The sequence below is a fragment of the Elephantulus edwardii genome, unplaced genomic scaffold (assembly GCF_000299155.1).
Source record: "Elephantulus edwardii isolate Elephantulus edwardi_28Jun2011 unplaced genomic scaffold, EleEdw1.0 scaffold00017, whole genome shotgun sequence".
In the NCBI taxonomy this organism is placed as follows: domain Eukaryota; kingdom Metazoa; phylum Chordata; class Mammalia; order Macroscelidea; family Macroscelididae; genus Elephantulus; species Elephantulus edwardii.
In genome coordinates, this window is record NW_006399767.1 from 28,315,525 (window position 1) to 28,333,827 (window position 18,303).

Sequence of the window (18,303 nt, forward strand, 5' to 3'; positions counted from 1 at the left end):
ACCTGTATATACATATACACATAAATACTTTCTAAATCCCCACTCTTCATTGTTATTGGGTTGGAACCAATGAACAGCTGACTCTCCGGTGGTTTTTCAGAGGCTGTAAATCGCATGGGAGGAGATTGCTCATCTTTCTCCTGCAGAGCAGGGGTGGATTCGAACCACCTGGATTAGAATTGTTGTCATGTGCTGTTGAATCGCCTGTGACTCATAGTAACCCTATCTATACACAATAGCCCCGAACTCCGCCCTATCCTGAGCCAATCTCATTCTCTCTGACACATCTACCCCTCATTACCCCAGTCACTGTGTGAATGCATCTCATCCGAGGTCTTCCTCCCCCTGCACTGTCCCTCCACCCTTCTGCGCATGAAATCTTTCTCCAAAGACCGGTCCCTGCTGGCCACGCGCCCAAAGTATGTGAGGCGGAGCTTTCAAATCCCAGCCTCCGAGGAGAAACTTGGTCTCGCTCTCTTGAGGACAGACGTGTTTTTTCTTTTGGCCGTCCATGGCATGTTCAACACTCTTCTCCAGCACCGCAACACAAAGGCATCGGTTCTTCTTCTGCGAGTCTTACTCCAATATCCAGCTCTCTGATGCATAGCAAGTAACTGTGAAGACCATGGCCCGGATATACCCACATATATTGCTTGTTACCTATCTACAAATCGCACGGGAGGAGATTGCCTGCCCGATGGTGGAGCAGCTGGTGGATTAGACCCGCTGTCCTTTGGGTTGACAGTTGGAACCAACCCAAAGTATAACCTCTGGCAGGTTCTCAGAGGCAGCTAATCCTACGGGAGGAGACTGCACACACACACACCCCCTCTCACTGACGCTCTTGTATATGTATACATATGTATTTCTTCGACCTCCCCAACATGGCGCGCCTTGACACCCGACTCGGACCTCCTCATCATGGCCGCCCCGCAGCGACCTTCTCAATATGGCGGCCGAGCCGCCCTTCCCATCATGGCGCGCGGCCCCGCCCGCTCCGCCGCGGCCGCCGGCGGGAGCAGTTCCGGGTGCGGTGAGCGCCAGGGGCGGGCGGGGGGCGGCGTCCTGGCCATGGCTGGCCTGTCGGACCTTGAGCTGCGGCGGGAGCTGCAGGCCTTGGGCTTTCAGCCAGGCCCCATCACCGACACCACCCGGGACGTGTACCGCAACAAGCTGCGCCGCCTGCGGGGCGAGGCCCGGCAGCGCGTCCAGGAGCGGCCAGGAGAGGAGGCCCGGCCGCGGAGCGACGAGCGGCCGCGCGAGGAGGCCTGGCTGCGGGAAGAGGTGCCGCTACGCGCCCGGCCCGCCGCGGCCTCTCCGCGGGTGGAGCCCTGGCTCTCCCCACCAGCCTCGAGCGCGGCCTACGCGGCCCCTGGGGCCTACGGTGACACCGGGGCCTCCACGGCCTCCTGGTCCGGAAGCCGCGGCCTCGCCTACCCCTCCCGCCCCTCGCAGCTCCGGCGCCGCGCCTCGGTGCGGGGCAGCTCAGAGGACGACGACGATGCTCGGGTGCCCAACAAGGCGGGCTCGGGCCTCGGGGTCCGCCGCTGGTGGGCCGCTTCCCCGGCCCCGGCGCGACAGTCTTCCACTCTCCACGGCCCCGACCCGCGCCCGGGCCTGCGGGCCACTCGGACGGTTCCTGCGGGCGCGGCGCGGGCCCGGCCGGAGGTGGGGCGACGTCTGGAGCGCTGCCTGTCCCGGCTCCTGCTCTGGGCCAGCTTGGGGCTGGTGCTCGTCTTCCTGGGCATCCTCTGGGTGAAGATGGGCAAGCCCTCGGCGCCGCAGGAGGCGGAGGACAACAGTACGTCCCGGGCCGGCACGGGGAGGGCTCCTGGGACGCGTGTGTCTGCCGAATGGCCGCCCCTCCTTCCAGCGCCAGGCTGTCAGCTCCTTTATCCATCTCAGCACTAACTCACATCTTGACCTTCACTTTCCTACCTCCGGGTGTGAGAGGAGAGGGCTGAGGTTCCTGCACCTGAAATAGTTTATGTCTTCACTACACCCCCTTCCCCGCCCCCTCTCAATTTCTACCCTAATTGCCGCTTCCACCACGTGCTAGTATCACTCTTGGAGTCCCTGTCTGGTGACTTTCCCTAAGCCACACCCCCTCTAACAGAAAGGCCCACGTCTCTCCCTTTTTAGATCTTTATTTCCTGCACACTCACCTTAGTACCCTTCAAGAGTTGATGTTCACAGGTGGGATCTGGTTGACTTCAGTCTTTGCAGCACCAAACAGGCCACTCACTCAACTTTTCTGGGCCACTGGGGCCTCATCTGTCAAAAAGCTATTATACTCACCCTGCTTAGGGGTCAGGTGTGAAATAACCTTTAAAGACTTTAAACTGATAGAAATAGGACTAGTAGTCTACTTTTTGTGCATTTAAAAAACAAGGGCTTCCCCAAGTTGTGCTCTGTCCACAGGATTAGACATGCCGATGAGAAATCAGTAAGATACAACACCTCTCTTGTTTGGATAAGGACCTGTTCATTTCCTTTCTAAAAGAGAAGTTTGTGTTTCAGTTTTCTGACCTCCAGCAGAAAACAAAGATGTTTTCTTATAACTTACAAGGAAGCTATGTTTCCTGATAAAGTTTGAGGATAAAGTTATACAGGATCTCACCAACTTTTAATATTCTTTTTAAGGTAGGTTAATCATGACTGTTTCCAGTCTTGAGCCAAGGACTATCTTTCCAGCCTAACAGAAACAGCTTAAATACAGGGAAGAGTTAAAATCCATTTTCGTTGGAAAAACTAAATCATAAGTTTTGGTAAGGGACCAGGATCATATATTTATGTCGACTTCCAAATAATTCTCCACTCGGAGAGCAGTTTATCAGCCACATGACTTGTTTATCAACGTAGATAAATAAAGCAGACCCAGGAATGCCATACTACTCTACTGGTATTATAAATACACTGATGGCAGCAAACAATATTGCAGTTGTACTTACTGTTATGATGCCCATAGTCATAGATATTTACAGAGATTCTCCTGGAGTTCTTTCCTATGATTTTGTTAACCTGTTTGACTTATCATTTTGTACATTTTACAAAACTATCATGTATATTGTCTTATTTGAGGTAAACAAGAAAGGCTTTTTGTGGGCCCCATTTTACATACGAAAAAACGGACACACTCAGAATAGTTGCATCAGTTGCCTGAGATTCCATGATTAGTAATGTTCAATGGGGATTTGGATCTAGATATTTAAATTCCTAATCCAGACAAGGAGAGACAGGTCTTTGGAGAGGGACATCATGCTGGGTAGAGTAGAGGGACAGCGCAGGAGGGGAGGACCCTCTATGAGGTGGATTGATTCGGTGTCTGGGGTAATCGGGATGGGTGTGTCAGAGGCAATGTGATTGACACAGGATGGAGCAGAGTTTAGGGCTGTTGTACATAGCGTCGCTATGAGTCGCAAACGACGGCACATAACAGCAACAACAATCCAGAATTGGGAAGGGCGTACGCAGGGATGTGTCCTGTCTCCATAAAGGTGCGTTGATACAGGCCATGGTCTTTGCTATCACTTGTTATGCATCAGAGAGTTGGACAATGACTAAGGAGGATAGAAGGAGAATTGATGCCTTTGAGCTGTGGTGTTGAAGAAGAGTATTGAGGGTACCGTGGACTGCTAGAAAAACAAACAGATTCATCCTGGAAAAGGTCAAACTGGGCTGCTCCTTAATGGCAAGGATTCTAAGGCTCCATCTAACATTCTTTGGACATGTTGCAAGGAGGGACCAGTCCTTGGAGAGGGACATCATGCTTGGTAGGGTGGAGGGACAGCGCAGGAGGGGAAGGCCCCCTCTGAGGTGGATTGATTCAGTGACTGGGGTAATTGGGATGGGTGTGTTGGAGACAGTGCAATTGACAGAGTTTAGGGATGTTTTACATAGAGTCGCTATGAGTCGCAAGCGACTCGATGGCACATAACAGCAACAGCAGCAATTCAGAATTAGAAAGCCCTTATGTTTTGTTGCCTGCTTTTTCCCCCCCAAAATTTTATTTATTGTTGAGGATATGCACAGCAAAACATCCCAGTTCAACAGTTTCTACATGTACATTTCAGTGGCATTGACTATATTCTAGTTAAACAACCATCTGCACCCTCTTCTGAGTTTTCCCTCCGTGATTAATATAAATTGCCTCCTACAGGTGCCATATTTCACATTGCTCTTGTCGGTTTGATCATATATATATATATAAATTCTTAAAAGTGTGTAAGGCTCAAGACAGACCTTTTTTTGGTAGTTAAACAGTTTGGTTTTAAAATAATACCAGGGAATTGGTTTTAAGGTTTAAAGATTATCTCATATCAGTAGTTTCAGCACTTCGCCAAGCCTCTATGGCTCCAAAGTCTGCAGTCCATGGTTGTTGTGCACTGTTGAATCACATCAGAGGAAATAGCCCATCTTTCTGAGCAGCTAATGGTTTTGAACCATGTGCCTTATGGTTGACAGCATAACTTCTTACCACTAGACCACCAGAAATCCCCCGAGTTCATACAGATTTGAAATTTGGTACTCTATTTCTCCCCCTTTTGATCAGGATTCTGGATTAAAATGTTCAGTAGTAGTAGGCCCAGACCTTTGAACAAGCGTTCCTCTGGGTTTCCTGCTAATACATTTTTCCTCTTTCAAGTAAAAAAAAAAAATGTTCAGTAATAGTAGTGAGGCACCATCTAGTATTTCTGACCTTATGGTAAAGGAGGCAATTAGCCACACATTCTGCATCCTTCCCCTGTTCCTGACTCTCCTTCCTCTGTTACTCTGTTACTCCAGGTAAATAGATCTCTTAATTGTGGGTTGGATGACTACATGTATATAAGACCCCATTAAAGTACTTAATCTAGCTGCCATCTCGCCCAATTGCCAGTAACGAAAGGGGTCTTGTTATGTGTGTTGTTTTTTTTAAATTCCTGTCCTCAACTCACATTTTTAATTTCCTCTTTGTTTCTTTCTTGGTCTCAGTGAAATTACTGCCAGTGGACTGTGAGAGGAAAACAGATGAGGTGAGTTCGACTTTCTCTCGATTTTTTTTATTCCTTCTGAGTGTGTTTGCCTCCAACAGGAGATAAACTTCTCCAGAAAAAGATCGTAATAGGATCATTTTCAAGGAGTGCTTCCAATAATGCGCCAGAATCACATCGTGTTCTGTGATGTTTATGTCAGCCTCAATTGTGTCTGCGAAGGAGGACTTGAAACATAGAGGATTGAGCTCCCAAGATCCAACCTTGGGCTTGGTAAAGGAGCCCCCCCCCCATCAATCGTAGCATCCAGGACTTTGATCTTCTCCTGAGTCGATCTAGGGGGCTGCAGTAGGTTGTCGAAGGGACTCTCAGGTTCTCTGGCTTTGAGAGGAAGGCTGGCAGTTGTTAACTTTCATTGCCAGGTTCTTGATTCTACTTTCTTTTCAGAGCCTGATAATACATCTTCAGTTGAAAACGCTGTTCTGATTTGAAACATCATAGGGAAGTTGTTTAAAGCCCATCTTAAGTGGAATTAGCCCTCTTTGCCTATGTTTAGGCTTGTTTTATGAAGCACTACTATTCCCTGCAAAAAAGTATTTGGCGAAGGTGAGCAGCCCCATCCATTTATGAGTCATGAAGCAGCATTAGCAGGGAGACGGGATGCTGGATACAAGGTGATCGTCTGGGAAAGATACGAGGCTGTAAATTTTCAGTCATAAATTCTACCCAGAGTTTTGTGCTGCCAGAGGGCATGACTTAGTAGTCTAATTATTAAGTGCACAATGCCAGGCCACCCTGAGCCCGCAGTTTACATTGTTGGCAGCCGAGAGGCTAGGAAAGAAACAGTGCATGGTCATTGTGTGCCCCCTACAGTGGCTTGCATCCCCATGCTATGCAGGGGTGTCTTGATGCAGCCTGCCAGCAGTATTTCTCCTGAGCGTCTGATGTGGCATATTTGCAGAAGCTTCATCTCCTTCATTTATTGCATTCTTCCTCCAGATATCTTATCTTCCCAGTTGTCTTATAAAAGCAGATTCATACCAAGTTTATTCTGCCCTTCATCATAAAAACCCCAGCTAAAAATTAAAAGTGGCCTAGAAGCATAGGCATTCAGAGAAGAGACTAGAATTTTGACAGCCACACACAAAAGGAAGGGGGGGAAAAGTAATTTTTCTGTTAAGACTTCTCAGGCAATGCTAGTTTCATTTGTCTTTGAATTAGCAAAAGGATCCTGATTCTTATTTTCTGACCCTTCATCTCTCACAATGTATCTGACCTCTCTCTGGACAGATTTCCCACCTGGCCCTCTGAGCCATACAACAGATGTCGTGGCCCATTGGAGTTAAGCCAGGTGGGCATGATGTGGGTGTCACTGAAGATGTGCTCATAGATCCAGGCTTTAACAGATGGGCTTTAGGCGTTGGGTAGTGGAGGAGTTTCATGGATGAGTTAACCATTTAGGCCAGTGCCATGGGATGTCCTCAGCTGGGCCGGCTGGTGCAGATGCATTCCTTGGCTTTGGTGAAGTGTTTGCTCAAAGTCTCCTCCTCTCTATGCCTCCAGGCAAACCCAGAACCAAAATTGGCATTGAGTTTGAAGAGCCACTGCAGACGCTGTGTGGCACTTGTTTTTGTTTTTGCCTGGATGAGTGTGCTGTCTGCATTGGGCAAGCTTGTCGTGTGGGACTTTCTGTGTCCCTGTCTCCTTTAGGGGGTGTCAGCCTTGCTTTATCTCAGTGGTGATGCATTTGCAGCAGTGTTCGCTATTACTGCTTTTTTTTCCTGCTTGTGACAGTAATTGGTGTTTATTATGGAAAATTTGAAAAATGTGACAAAGGAAAGAAAAGACCCCCATGATTCTACCACCTAGTGATAGTCACCATTAATGTTGTAGGGACATTTCCCCCCTTTATCTCTCTGCATATGGATGTTGATTGAATAAGGATCGTGGTGTGTTTTTCAGTTAACGCTTTAACATTTATTATCAACATTTCCTGTATCAGTAAGTCTTCTATAAAAAAGAACTTGAGTGCCTGTTACTGCTATTAGACGTGGAGTTATTTCTGGATATTTGTTTTATACTTAGGCATGCAAATCTCTGTCACCTCCAGCAAACCTTGTGAAGATTCTTAGGTCTTTTGGCAACATGAGGGGATAAACCTTTACCTCTGAGAGTGTTAGGAGTCAGACCTCTCCCTTTACAGATGAGGGTGACAAATGAGACCCAGAAGGAAAGGGGATTTGTTCCCTTCTTTACCTGCAGAGCGAGCCCAGCACCCAGGCCCTCAGATTTCAGTTCCAGGTCTTTGTACGGTGACACCAGGGTAGACTCAGCGCTGTGTGGGAGGGATTTACAGTCACTGATTGGACTGTTGAATCCTGCTGCACCACCACTGTGACCTAATCAGGAAGCCCGTCTGATAAATCAGGCTTCAGTAAGGCTTGTTGTGAGGGTTCCATCCTGTATGTATAAACCACACATACAGCATGTACCTGACAAAGCAAATTTGTTCTTTCTTTTTAAGATTTTTTTTTTTATTTTGTGGTTGAGAACATACCTCGCAAAACATACACCGATTTAGCAGTTTCTATATGACATTTAGTGGCACCAGTTATATTCTTGAAGTTGTGTAACCATTCTCACCCTTGTTTTCCAAGTTATTGCTTCCACATTAATACAGATTCACTGCTCCCTAAGGTTCCTACCGGATTTTTTGAGTTGTCAATTTGATCTCGTGCAGATAGTTTTTAAAAGAGCGTTGTGTTTTTTTGTTTTTTTTTCTATTTTCATAAAATTATCTCTTTTTTTTCTATAATTATATTTTATTAATTTTCATAAACATTTACAGAGATTTTGGGCTTCCACTCATTCATTGTTGCACTATTCTCTCTACCCTCCTCCCAGTTTGTTCTTGTCCAAATGCCACAGTGCTTGTCAAAGCCAGTTCTGATTAATCTTCTTTGTCAGTGTATCCTTTGCCATTCCCTGTCACTCCTCCCTGAGAGAGACTTCACCCTGAGTCATAAGGAAAAGGGGACGGCGTATTCTCTTAGCTACTTCCTGCTGAAAAGGGACGCTGTGGGTTTCAGGGTGAAGATCTTCTCTCACTACTCTAAAGGGCCCCTTTGGCAGTAGGAAACACATAGACTATTATGGAGATTGATTTTGGAATTCAGGTGCACTCTTATTGATTGTGCTTGGCTGTACATGTACATATCCTTGAAGTTGTATCATGGGGGTGTTGCAACCTAGAAGACACAAATTTGACTAACAAGTTATAAGTACATGAGTCCAAAAATTATGGAAAAGTAAAAGAAAAGATTCTTTCATTGTTTTACAAACCCTCCCCCAGGTCCCCTCCACCATGCAGCCCTCGCTCTAGTCTCCTGTGATGACAGAAATACCCAGTTACATCTCTCTTTTAGACGGTTCTCTCCCTCCTGTGCTTCAGTGCAGTATACATTATTGAACCCATCTTACTCAGTGTCTCCCTAACCCCAAGGACAGTCCCATTCTACAACAGTGGCATCATGTAATATTTGTCCTTTTGTGACTGGGATATTTCACTCAGCATAATGTTCTCCAGAGTCAACCATTTTGAATAATATTGCATGAGTTCCTTGTTTTTTAATGCAGCATAGTATTCCATTGTGCGAATATACCACAGCTTCTCTAGCCATTCGTTTGTTGATGGGCACTTAGGTTGTTTCCAACTCCTTGCTATTGTGAACAAAGCTGCAGTGAACATGGGTGTGCATATATCTGCTTGGATGTCAGCTATGGTCTCTTCAGGGTATATTCCCAGTAGTGGAATTGCTGGGTCAAATGGTATCTCTATTTGCAACTTTTTGAGAAAGCGCCATACTGCTTTCCACAGGGGTTGCACCATTTTACACTCCCACCAACAGTGAATCAGGGTTCCAGTTTCTCCACAACCTCGCCAGCATTTGTTGCTTGCTGTTCTGTTAAATTTTGCTATTTTGACTGGGGTGAAATGATATCTCATAGTTGTTTTAATTTGCATCTCTCTTAGGGCTAGGGATTTTGAGCATTTCTTCATGTGTTAAAAGAGCGTTTTGTTCAAGGAAGACCTATTTTACTGATTAGCTCAACCGTTGTTTGGTTTGAAGAAGACTCCATGGGACGTTTTTGGTTTAAAGTTTAAAGACTGCCTCGGGCCAATAGTTTTAGGGGTTCATCTACCCTCCAGGGCTCTAGAAAGTCTGGAATCTTGAGAGTATGAAATGCTATTCTTTGCCCTCCTACCTGCCTTTGATGAGAATTCTTCTAAGGAAACTTTGATCACAGTGTTCGGGGATGGTAGGCAGGTACCACCCAGTTCTTTTGGTCTCATGGCAAAGGAGGCCATTTTCATGGCTGCAATTAGCCACACATACCAAAGCTTCCATCTGTTCATGAGTCTCCTTCCTCTGAGAGCAATCTTTCCTTTCATTCTAATGCTAGCATAACGATGCCGTTTCACCTACAGGTGCTGGAGGAGTAGGTGTGCATAGATTCCTTTATTCTCATATGGATGGGTTTTTCTTTAGGATTTCTAGAATTTTCCATCTCTGAGAGAATCCAGCCTAATGTTAAACATTTGCAGCAGATGACCCACAAAGTGGATGATACCCAAGCCATAATAGATACTTACCTCTCCAGAAATAGTCAGGAATGACTGGCCCAAAGGGGAAGTGAGACCTAAGTCATGACATTCTGCTCTGTCCCCTCCATGATCTGAAAGCATTTGCTTTTCCTTCCTGGGAAGCGGCACTCCCTTGTGCACACACGGCCTCTGCTCCACAGCCCCATTTGGCGGCCTGTTGTTCAGGAGAAGCAGAGGCCAGGGGCTGCCAGTAACCAGTGTCTGCCTCAGCTCTGCCTCCGTGACCAAGCAATGTTCCTTTTCAACCCATTCACCCAAAGAATCTCCCTGGGCCCAGTATATGAAGTGTTCCTTGTTTCCTAGTACTTGACAGGGTGAATGGGGATGTAAAATTGACTCACAGCAGATAGACAGACAGACGTCCGTCTCACTGCACCTTTGCTGACTGGCTGCCCTCTCCTTTTCAGTTCTGTCAGGCCAAGCAGAAGGCGGCCTTGCTGGAGCAGCTGCACGAATTGTACAACTTCCTGGCCATCCAAGCTGGTGAGTGAACTGCCTGATACCCAGGACTCCACAGGGGGGCTGAAGGCTGCTGCCCCCTCCTCCGCCTGCCATTCAGGCTGTGGCTGGCTGATAGGCAGCTGAGATGTGCTGGGGTTTTCTCCCCAAAGACATACTCAGACACCACATCTTGCCTTCCCTACACTTTCCTTTCAGACACATCTTTTTTGAGCGTTGCATTTGGTTTAACACATTTAATTCTTGCATCCTCATTAAGAGCCCCAGGGGACTGACATGTGCACCATCTTTCAGCAGATAGTCTTCCTCCCCTGGGATACCCACCACCTCATGTTTTGGGATTCCATATTGGCATTAGAAGGGGCGAAAGGCTGTCTCATGTTTTGGGATTCCATATTGGCATTAGAAGGGGTGAGAGGTCCCCTCAGACCTGAAGTGCCTGCTTAAACCCAGCAGTCCACCGTGTCAGATGGAGAGAGCTGAACAAGGGGCAGGCAGCTGCATGATGGACAGAGCACATTCAGACCTGTCTAGTCTGCCAGAACCCTGGTGTCATGTCACACAGGGGCAGGATTATTGGCCTAAGCACAAGGCAGAGGCGGCACTGTCCATGTGGGAGAGTTGTGCTGGTGTTGCCTGCAGGGCCACATTGCCATCGGCTTCTGGTCCTGATGGTCCCCATATCCTGTGTGAACCCAGACAAGTCCCTGATCCCCTGAGGGCCTCATTCTCCCTGTCCGACAAGTGGAATCCGTGATCTTGGGTCCATTTGTCCCTGCTAAATCAGGCCAAATGCTGTGTTCTAGAGGAGGGCATCCTCAGGCCTTTTCCATAAAATATACCTGATAACAAACCTATTGAGAAAGATCCCCTGTGATTTCACTTAATTGCTGTGTCATTGTGTTTCCCATTTGCCTCTAGGAAGTTGTTAAAGGCACTTGCAACAGGTAAACATCCAAAGATTGGGTCTGTCGCATGGTAGATATAGTTGGCATAAGAACCAGCTAGTTGTCAGTAGTAATCCTGCAGGACTGTCAGCCTGGCCTTAGGTTTCTGGGGTCAGCCCCTGTTTAAGGTTGTCTCTGGGAAGATGCGATCAGATAGACTCTTATTCCTCAGTATTGCTTCTCTGAGCGCCATCTTTACCACCTCCTCCCTCCTGACTTGGTAGATTGCAGATGGTCACAGAGCATCACTGAGTGCTGGGAAGGAGAGGGAGAAAGTCCCACAACTGCTCAGAGCATCGCAAATAGTTCTCTCCCTGCTTGAGATTCAAATTCTGTCCTGAGAGGATGTTTTTAACAACCTTGGCTGCTCTTGAGTGTGGTCCAAGGACCGGCCACATCTGCATTACTTAGGAGTGTACTGGAAATGCAGAATCTTGGATCTGATTCCAAGACTCTTGAGTCAGAAGCTACATTTTAACAAAATCCCCAAGGGATTCTCACACCGGGGCAGTTTGAGAAGCTCTGCTATAAACTGTGGTCCCAGTAGACATTTCCCCTCATCCCACCCTCCGTATGTGGTCCTGGCTAAGGCATTCTAGCAACCTGGCAGGGGCAGTCCTGGGGGTGGGAGGTGTGTGAGCCTTCTCTAGAACACACCTCTCCCTGGGGCGTCAGCTGTGGACGGAACTATACTGACCCTTTGGAGGATGAGCTGGCTCAGCCCAAGGCCCTTTCCACAGGCTGCTTGTGGTCTAAAAGAAGAGATGGGCCCCCACCTCTCTAACCATAGCTGGGTCATACAAATGCTCCTGGAGAGGCCAGCAGGGCCAGACATGAACAGGAAGGCACCATGCTGTTCGTTATTTTCTTTTTCTTCACAATAACTAGCATAAAAAACCCACTGAGTCAGTTCTGACTCATCGAGACCTTATATTTAAATTGAACCAGTAATGTATGCACATAGTCAAGCATTTGAATGTACAAGAATATCATAGAAAGGCAGCTGCCGTTACAGCTCAGACTCTCGTTCCCTTTCCCAGAAGAAACCTTGTATAACATTTCAGAAAAATTCAATATCTATGCAGACTTTAAAAAAAAATACATAGTGTGATTTTACTTAACAAAATAACTGACAGTTTATTTAACCATAAGAAAGATGGCATATCTAATGCATGACTTGCAATATCTAGAGAGTGTTGATTAAAAATCTCTGAGAACAAGGGTCTACGATGCAAAACTCTGTCACAGAGAACACTTTGGTTTTTTCCAATAAGAAATAAAAAAGAATAACTTTCAGAAAAGGCACATTTATTAAACTTTGTTGTCGTTGTTACGTGGCGTCAAGTTGCCTGCATCTCATAGCGACCCTACATAAAATAGATTTGAACCCTGTGCTATCTTGAGCCAGTGCATTGAACTGTGAGATATATAGCTAATAATACTAAGATTGATTCAAGTGTTTATCACTCACGATGTTGGGGAGCTCTCATGACCTTATGAGTAAAGCGTACTGTCAACCTTTGGGCATGTAGTTCAGATCCATCAGCAGCTCCACAGAAGAAAGATGGGCAGTCTCCTCTTGTATGATTTATAGCCTCTGAAAACACTGGAATCATTTCCAATTCCACGGCACGTAACACCAACAACATGTTCTAAGCTTACCAATGCAAATAAGGCTTTAAGAACCTAACCTCATTACTACTGCCATCAAATAGATTCTGCCTGACAGTGACCCTGTAGGACAGAATGTAACTGCCCATGGGGTTTCCGAGGCTGTGAATCTTTATGAAAACAGCCTTCCTCATCATTTTCTGACAGAGTGGCTTGTAGATTTGAAACTCCTGCCTTTCAGTTAACAGCCCAACACTAAATCCTTTATCCTCCAGTTCTAAATATGTGAAACAGTTCTTTGTAGATTATAACAACTATTATCATCATCATCTAGGGAGCTCTGGTGGCTTAGTGGTAAGGAGTTGTGCTGGCAAACCAAAGGAACACAGTTCTAATCCACCAGCTGCTCTGTGGGAGAAAGATGGATAGTCTCCTCCTGTGTGATATACTGCCTCTGAAAATCCACTGGAGGGTCAGCTATGCGTTCTCACTCAGTGGTCCACGCCAGCAACAGCTAACATCTGTATGTATGCTCTTACAACATTATTTGCATTAGTATTACTATAATAATAGTTTAATCCCATTTTTATAGTAGTTCAAGAAATGGAGGCAGAGAGAGTAACTTGAACAGAGTTGCTTGGCTAGGATATTTTGATCTGGAGTATGAACCCGAGTAATCTCTCTACAGAGTCTGTATTATTAACCATGGTTCTTCATTGCCTCTAGCATTTAATGAAGTCACAAGTAATATTTAATGAGATTAAGAGTCAAAACTATTTCAAAAAGCTTATTAAGCACCACACAAATCCAAAACCCAGGAGAACAATTTATATTCAATTTATATTCTCTCAAGGCTTGAAAATAATACTCTGTTCTTTGTGACCATCTAAGCCATGGCCCTGCCCTCCAGACTCTTGAACGTTGGCATGGCTGCTGAAGTCCGGGTAGGAGCCCTCCATCATGGGCTTCAGGCTCCACCTTCCAGACTGACTAGGGCGTCATGCTCCCTTAACCATTGATGTCCCCATTCTCCTGCCTAGTCCATCTGGAAGGCCCTGCTCTTCTGGCTTTCAGGCATGTCAGCCCCATCTCCTTAGCTCTGGGCAGCTGCCCCATTCCCATGGAACACCTTAACAGCAGCCCCTCGTTCTGCATCTGAGTTGCTGAAGCTCTGTCTCTTTGAAGCCCAGTGAGCCATGGATATAGAGGCAGCTCTGTTCTGCTGATCTCTAAGTTGTTTCTGGGATGGTCCTTTTCCTTTCTTGAAGGACAGTGAATGTAACTCTTTAGGCCTATTTCTTGCCTGTAAAATTTCAAGGGGCAGACAGCATTCCCTGTCCCCTAGCTCTTAATTGATAGGTTTTCTGCTGTGGCAGTTGTTAGAACCATCAGTCACAGCTTTGATCTCTTTAACAAAAACTTAATGTAAGACACTTACTTGGTGAAAATTTCAGGGCATGAGTCCTTAGTTTATACAACAGGATTTTCCAGATCTTTAAGTGCTGTTTTCATTTTACTCTCTTAATTTTCAAGTTTGTCTCTTTTTTCTCACATTTTACTGTGAGCAGCAAGGAGAAACCATACAGCTCCTTTAAGTCTTATATCGAAACCACGTCACCCAGATTTGCAAGTTCATCATATAGAAGTTGTCTTTCACCAAACATATGAACATGATTTACGCAAGTTCTTTGCTACTGCATACAAGCATTGCCCTTTCTCCACCATCCAATCACATGATCATTGTTTTCTTTTTCCTTTTTTATTAACATTTGAGTGAAAGTTCACCAAACAAATTGGTTCTACATTCAATCATTTGTATATATCTTGTTTTAGAACATTAATTACAATGCCCACAATGTAATGTAATATCACTACCTCTTATGATCTTCATTCCCATTAATTCTTATTTCCAACCCTTCTCTGTCTTGTGGGTTTTACTCCTGGACAAGCTGAGCTCTTTTGACCTAATATGGCTGATTATTGTAAGGAGTAAGTGCTTTCCTGGTGATACTGTTCTCCTTTGTAGGCCTGTCCACTGTCTGGCTGAAAGTTAAGCCATGGGGGTGAGATCTGTTCCAGGTGCAAAGGTGATTGAGGGCAAAGGTGAGTCTCGGGGTCCTACCAGTTGATATCAGACCAGAAAGCCTGGCTTTTCTTTATATTTTTAAGTTTTGCTCCACATTTTAAACTCACATTATCCAGGATCTTCTACTGTGATTCATCATTTTCTCACCAGAAGTAAGTTTAATGTCCACGTATCTAGCAACATTCTATTGTTGGCACCATATGCATTCTCTAAAATGACTTTCTCTATAGCCCTTCTTACTTCCTTCTGAGCCTCCACCAGAATGGCCTTTTATATCCATAATTATACCAACTATTTCTTTAAGATGATCTGGTGGGGAAATTTTTTTTAAAAAGACGATCTAGGCTTTTACTATTAGGCATCTTAAAATTTGTCCAGTGTCTCTCCATTGCCCAATTCCAGAACTACCTCCACATTATAAGTATCTTTCAGAGCAGCACCCCACTTATCTGATGCCAAATTCTGTCTAGTACCGCTGCAATAGAAATAGCTCAAGGGGTAGCTTTAATAAACAGAAATTTATTTTCTCAAAGTTTAGGAGGCTAGAAGTCTGAATATCAGGTTCTAGAAACCTTTCTTCCTCTGTCAGTTCTGAGAAACCGTCTTTTCTCTTTAGAATCTATTTCCTGGGTCTTTGAAGATGTCTGTAGGTCTTACTGTAAAAATGGTGTTGAGACAATATGACCTCTTTTGACTTCATAAAGGTCAAGCTAACTGCTGTCGGGTGGTTTTCATTCTAAGCAGCCCTCTGTCGGGTTTCCAGGGCTGTAAATCTCAACAGACAGAAACTGCCAGCCTTTCTCCTGTGGAGCTACTGACAGGTTTGAAACACCTTTGGGTTGTGGCAGGTCAACTCCCCATGGACTGCACCACCAGAGCTACTAACTTCATTAAGGGAAGAAAGAATCGCCACCATCAGCTGCCAAGTCCCAATTACTCTGAGGCAGATAACCAAGTAGTCCCCACCACACTCTAAACGTTTTCACCAATTCTAACACTAATGATCCCTCCCACAATACTCACTACTTCTCTGCTGAGTTCCTTAGTTTGTTTCAGTGGCCACACAGAACGCACAGAGCAGACTACCAGGGTTTGTTCGGGGAGAAACAAGTTCTAATTCAGGATCAGGAATGATTCAGGATACAGTTCTTTGATCAGAATAGCATTTATCCTCAGCTTTGACTAAAGGCAGGCTTCTCTCTGATCTTTTGACCTCATTGTCTTGGCATCTACGCTGTTTTGGTAAATGTCACAAAGCTCTTTCATCTCTACTGATTTAAAGTGCTACAAAAGCACCTACTCCGCTTTCAAATATAGTCCCAAACGGTGCTCAGCTCTAGTGCTGTAGGTCAGCAAACCTAGCTCCCCTACAAATGCTCAAAGGCCCCTACCTTCTCGACCAGCAAGTCTTGCCAGAGGTGCCTTCTCCCTCTGTGGACCAGGAAGCCATTAGTTCCACTTGAGCTGTTTAGTCTCCTGGTTTCCTGGTTCTCTTAGTTCTGCTGCTCTGCTTTCACTGTTTTCTTTGCTGACACTTCCCATTGTCTTTCTGGTGTTACAACGTTCTGTTTCATGGGTCAGAGAAGTTTGAGGTCTATAGGATGCGCTCACACTCCTGGTTCTTCTTTTTGATGGCCTTGAAATCTCCCTTTGCCCTCTCTGGGTGGCTAATTTTAAACCTAGTAGGGCAGCAAAACTGACCAATCCCCAACAAATTGTGTTCCTGTATATCTATTCTACATGGTGTTGAGCAAATAATCCAAGAAGCTGGACTCTCTGAAGAAGAATGTGGCATCAGGGTTGGGGGAAGACTCATCAGCAACCCTGCATTATGCAGATGACACATCCTTGCTTACCGAAAGTGAAGATTTGAAGTGCTTACCAAAGAAGATCAAACACTACAGCCATTAATATGGTTTGTATCTGTCTAAAAAGGAGAAAATGGGACATAGGGGCACAAGGCCAAGAATGTCTCTCAGAAAGGGCCAGAGGAAATAAGAATAGCACGTCCTTCACTGCCACAGAATAGAAAGTAGATAAAGAGCCCTTAGCTTAACCCCATGGTGCTGAGAGCCACACCAACAGCAAGAAGTTCCTTTATGCATTGTTAACTCCCAGTTACGGTACCAACAATGGGGTTTATTAGGGAAGTGAGTAGGGGAGACAAAGAATATCTCACAATACAAGTCCAGGCTTTAGCCCAACTGTTCAAAGGCACAATTCCTCTAAAAATCCAAGCACCAGTTTCTTCAGCAATCAAATCCAAATCATCCAGAAAAGTTGGCCTCAGAGTAGTTCTAAGTCTGATTCTCCTTCAAACATCCAGCACAAACAGCCAAACCTTTAACTGGCCAGCACAAATCCAAGAAGCCTCAGGTCACACCTTGCCACCATTTGTCCACAGCAGTGCCACAGTCTCTCCACCACCAGGGTTTCATTCTCAACAGAATCTTTTTGCCACAAGTCTTTCTCCCCTCAAGTCTTGCTGCTCAGTGTGGGAAGCAGTCTTTTTCTTATTCTAGTCCCACAGCTAATGCTGATTTGCAAGACTATGTGTCTGCAGTTAAGATTGCTGAAGACCAGAGGCTAAATGGCTAATAAAAAGCCAACTTTTAGGCTTACACCATGGTATCTCAGCATTGAAAAACAAAAATCTTCACCACTGGACAAATTGGCAACATCATAGTAGAGACTGGAGTTATCAGTTATTTCACTTAACTGGATCCACCATCAACACCCATAACAGCAGTCAAGAAGTCAAAAGATGTGTTGTGTAGGGAATATCTGCTGTCAGGGACCTCTCCAAAGTGCTAAAGAGCAACAGTGTCAGTTTAACATGTACCTTATGCAAACTGTGGTATTTTCAGTTCCTTCTTAACGCATCTGAAAATTGGATAATGAATGAGGAAGAGCGAAGGAAGATTCAGTGCCTTTGAATTGTGATGTTGGTGCTGAGTGTTGAATACACCATGGACTGCTAAAAGAACAAACAAATCTGGCTTGAGGGAAGTACGAGAGTGCCCTTTAGAGGAGAGGATGGTGAAACGTCATCTCACATGCTTTGGGCACGTTGTCAGGACAGACCAGTCCTTGGAAAAAGATATCCCATGCTGGGAAAGGTGGAGGTCAAAGAAGGGAAGGAAGACTCTAAACAAAATAGACTGATACTGAGTGCAGCAGTGGGCTTGAGTGTGACTGATCATGATCACGGTGCAGGATTGGGCAAGGTTCAAATCTGTTGGATCACTGTGAGTCATGGTTGACTCAGCGGCACTTAACAACAACTCCACAAGGGTGCCGTATACCAACCTACCTAGTCCACGTGGTGGGTCACAGACGCCTTAGATTTGCATAGTCCTGTCCAGGGGAGCTCTGGTGGCCTGGTGTTAAGAAGCAGCACTGCAGTCCTGAAGGCATGCAATTCAGATCCGCCAGCTGCTTTGCAGAAGGATAGGCAGTCTCCTCACATGTGATTAACTGCTTCTGAAAACCCACTGGAGGGTCATCAGTGGGTCAGTTCTAACTTGATGGCACACAGCAGTATCCATTCATTTAGTGAGA

At 45.6% G+C, this 18,303-nt stretch overlaps 1 protein-coding gene across 1 annotated transcript in view; it reads left to right on the forward strand.

The window, feature by feature from the left end:
• Positions 1-1,058: 1,058 nt before the first annotated feature.
• The window catches only part of LEMD2 (LEM domain containing 2), a 28,778-nt gene continuing 11,533 nt past the window's right edge, over positions 1,059-18,303 (forward strand). The window contains exons 1-3 of the mRNA XM_006882079.1: positions 1,059-1,801; positions 4,975-5,015; positions 10,047-10,122. Of these exons, the coding sequence (XP_006882141.1) occupies positions 1,072-1,801; positions 4,975-5,015; positions 10,047-10,122 (847 nt within the window). The 5' untranslated portion in view covers positions 1,059-1,071. The remainder of the gene's footprint in view (positions 1,802-4,974; positions 5,016-10,046; positions 10,123-18,303) is intronic.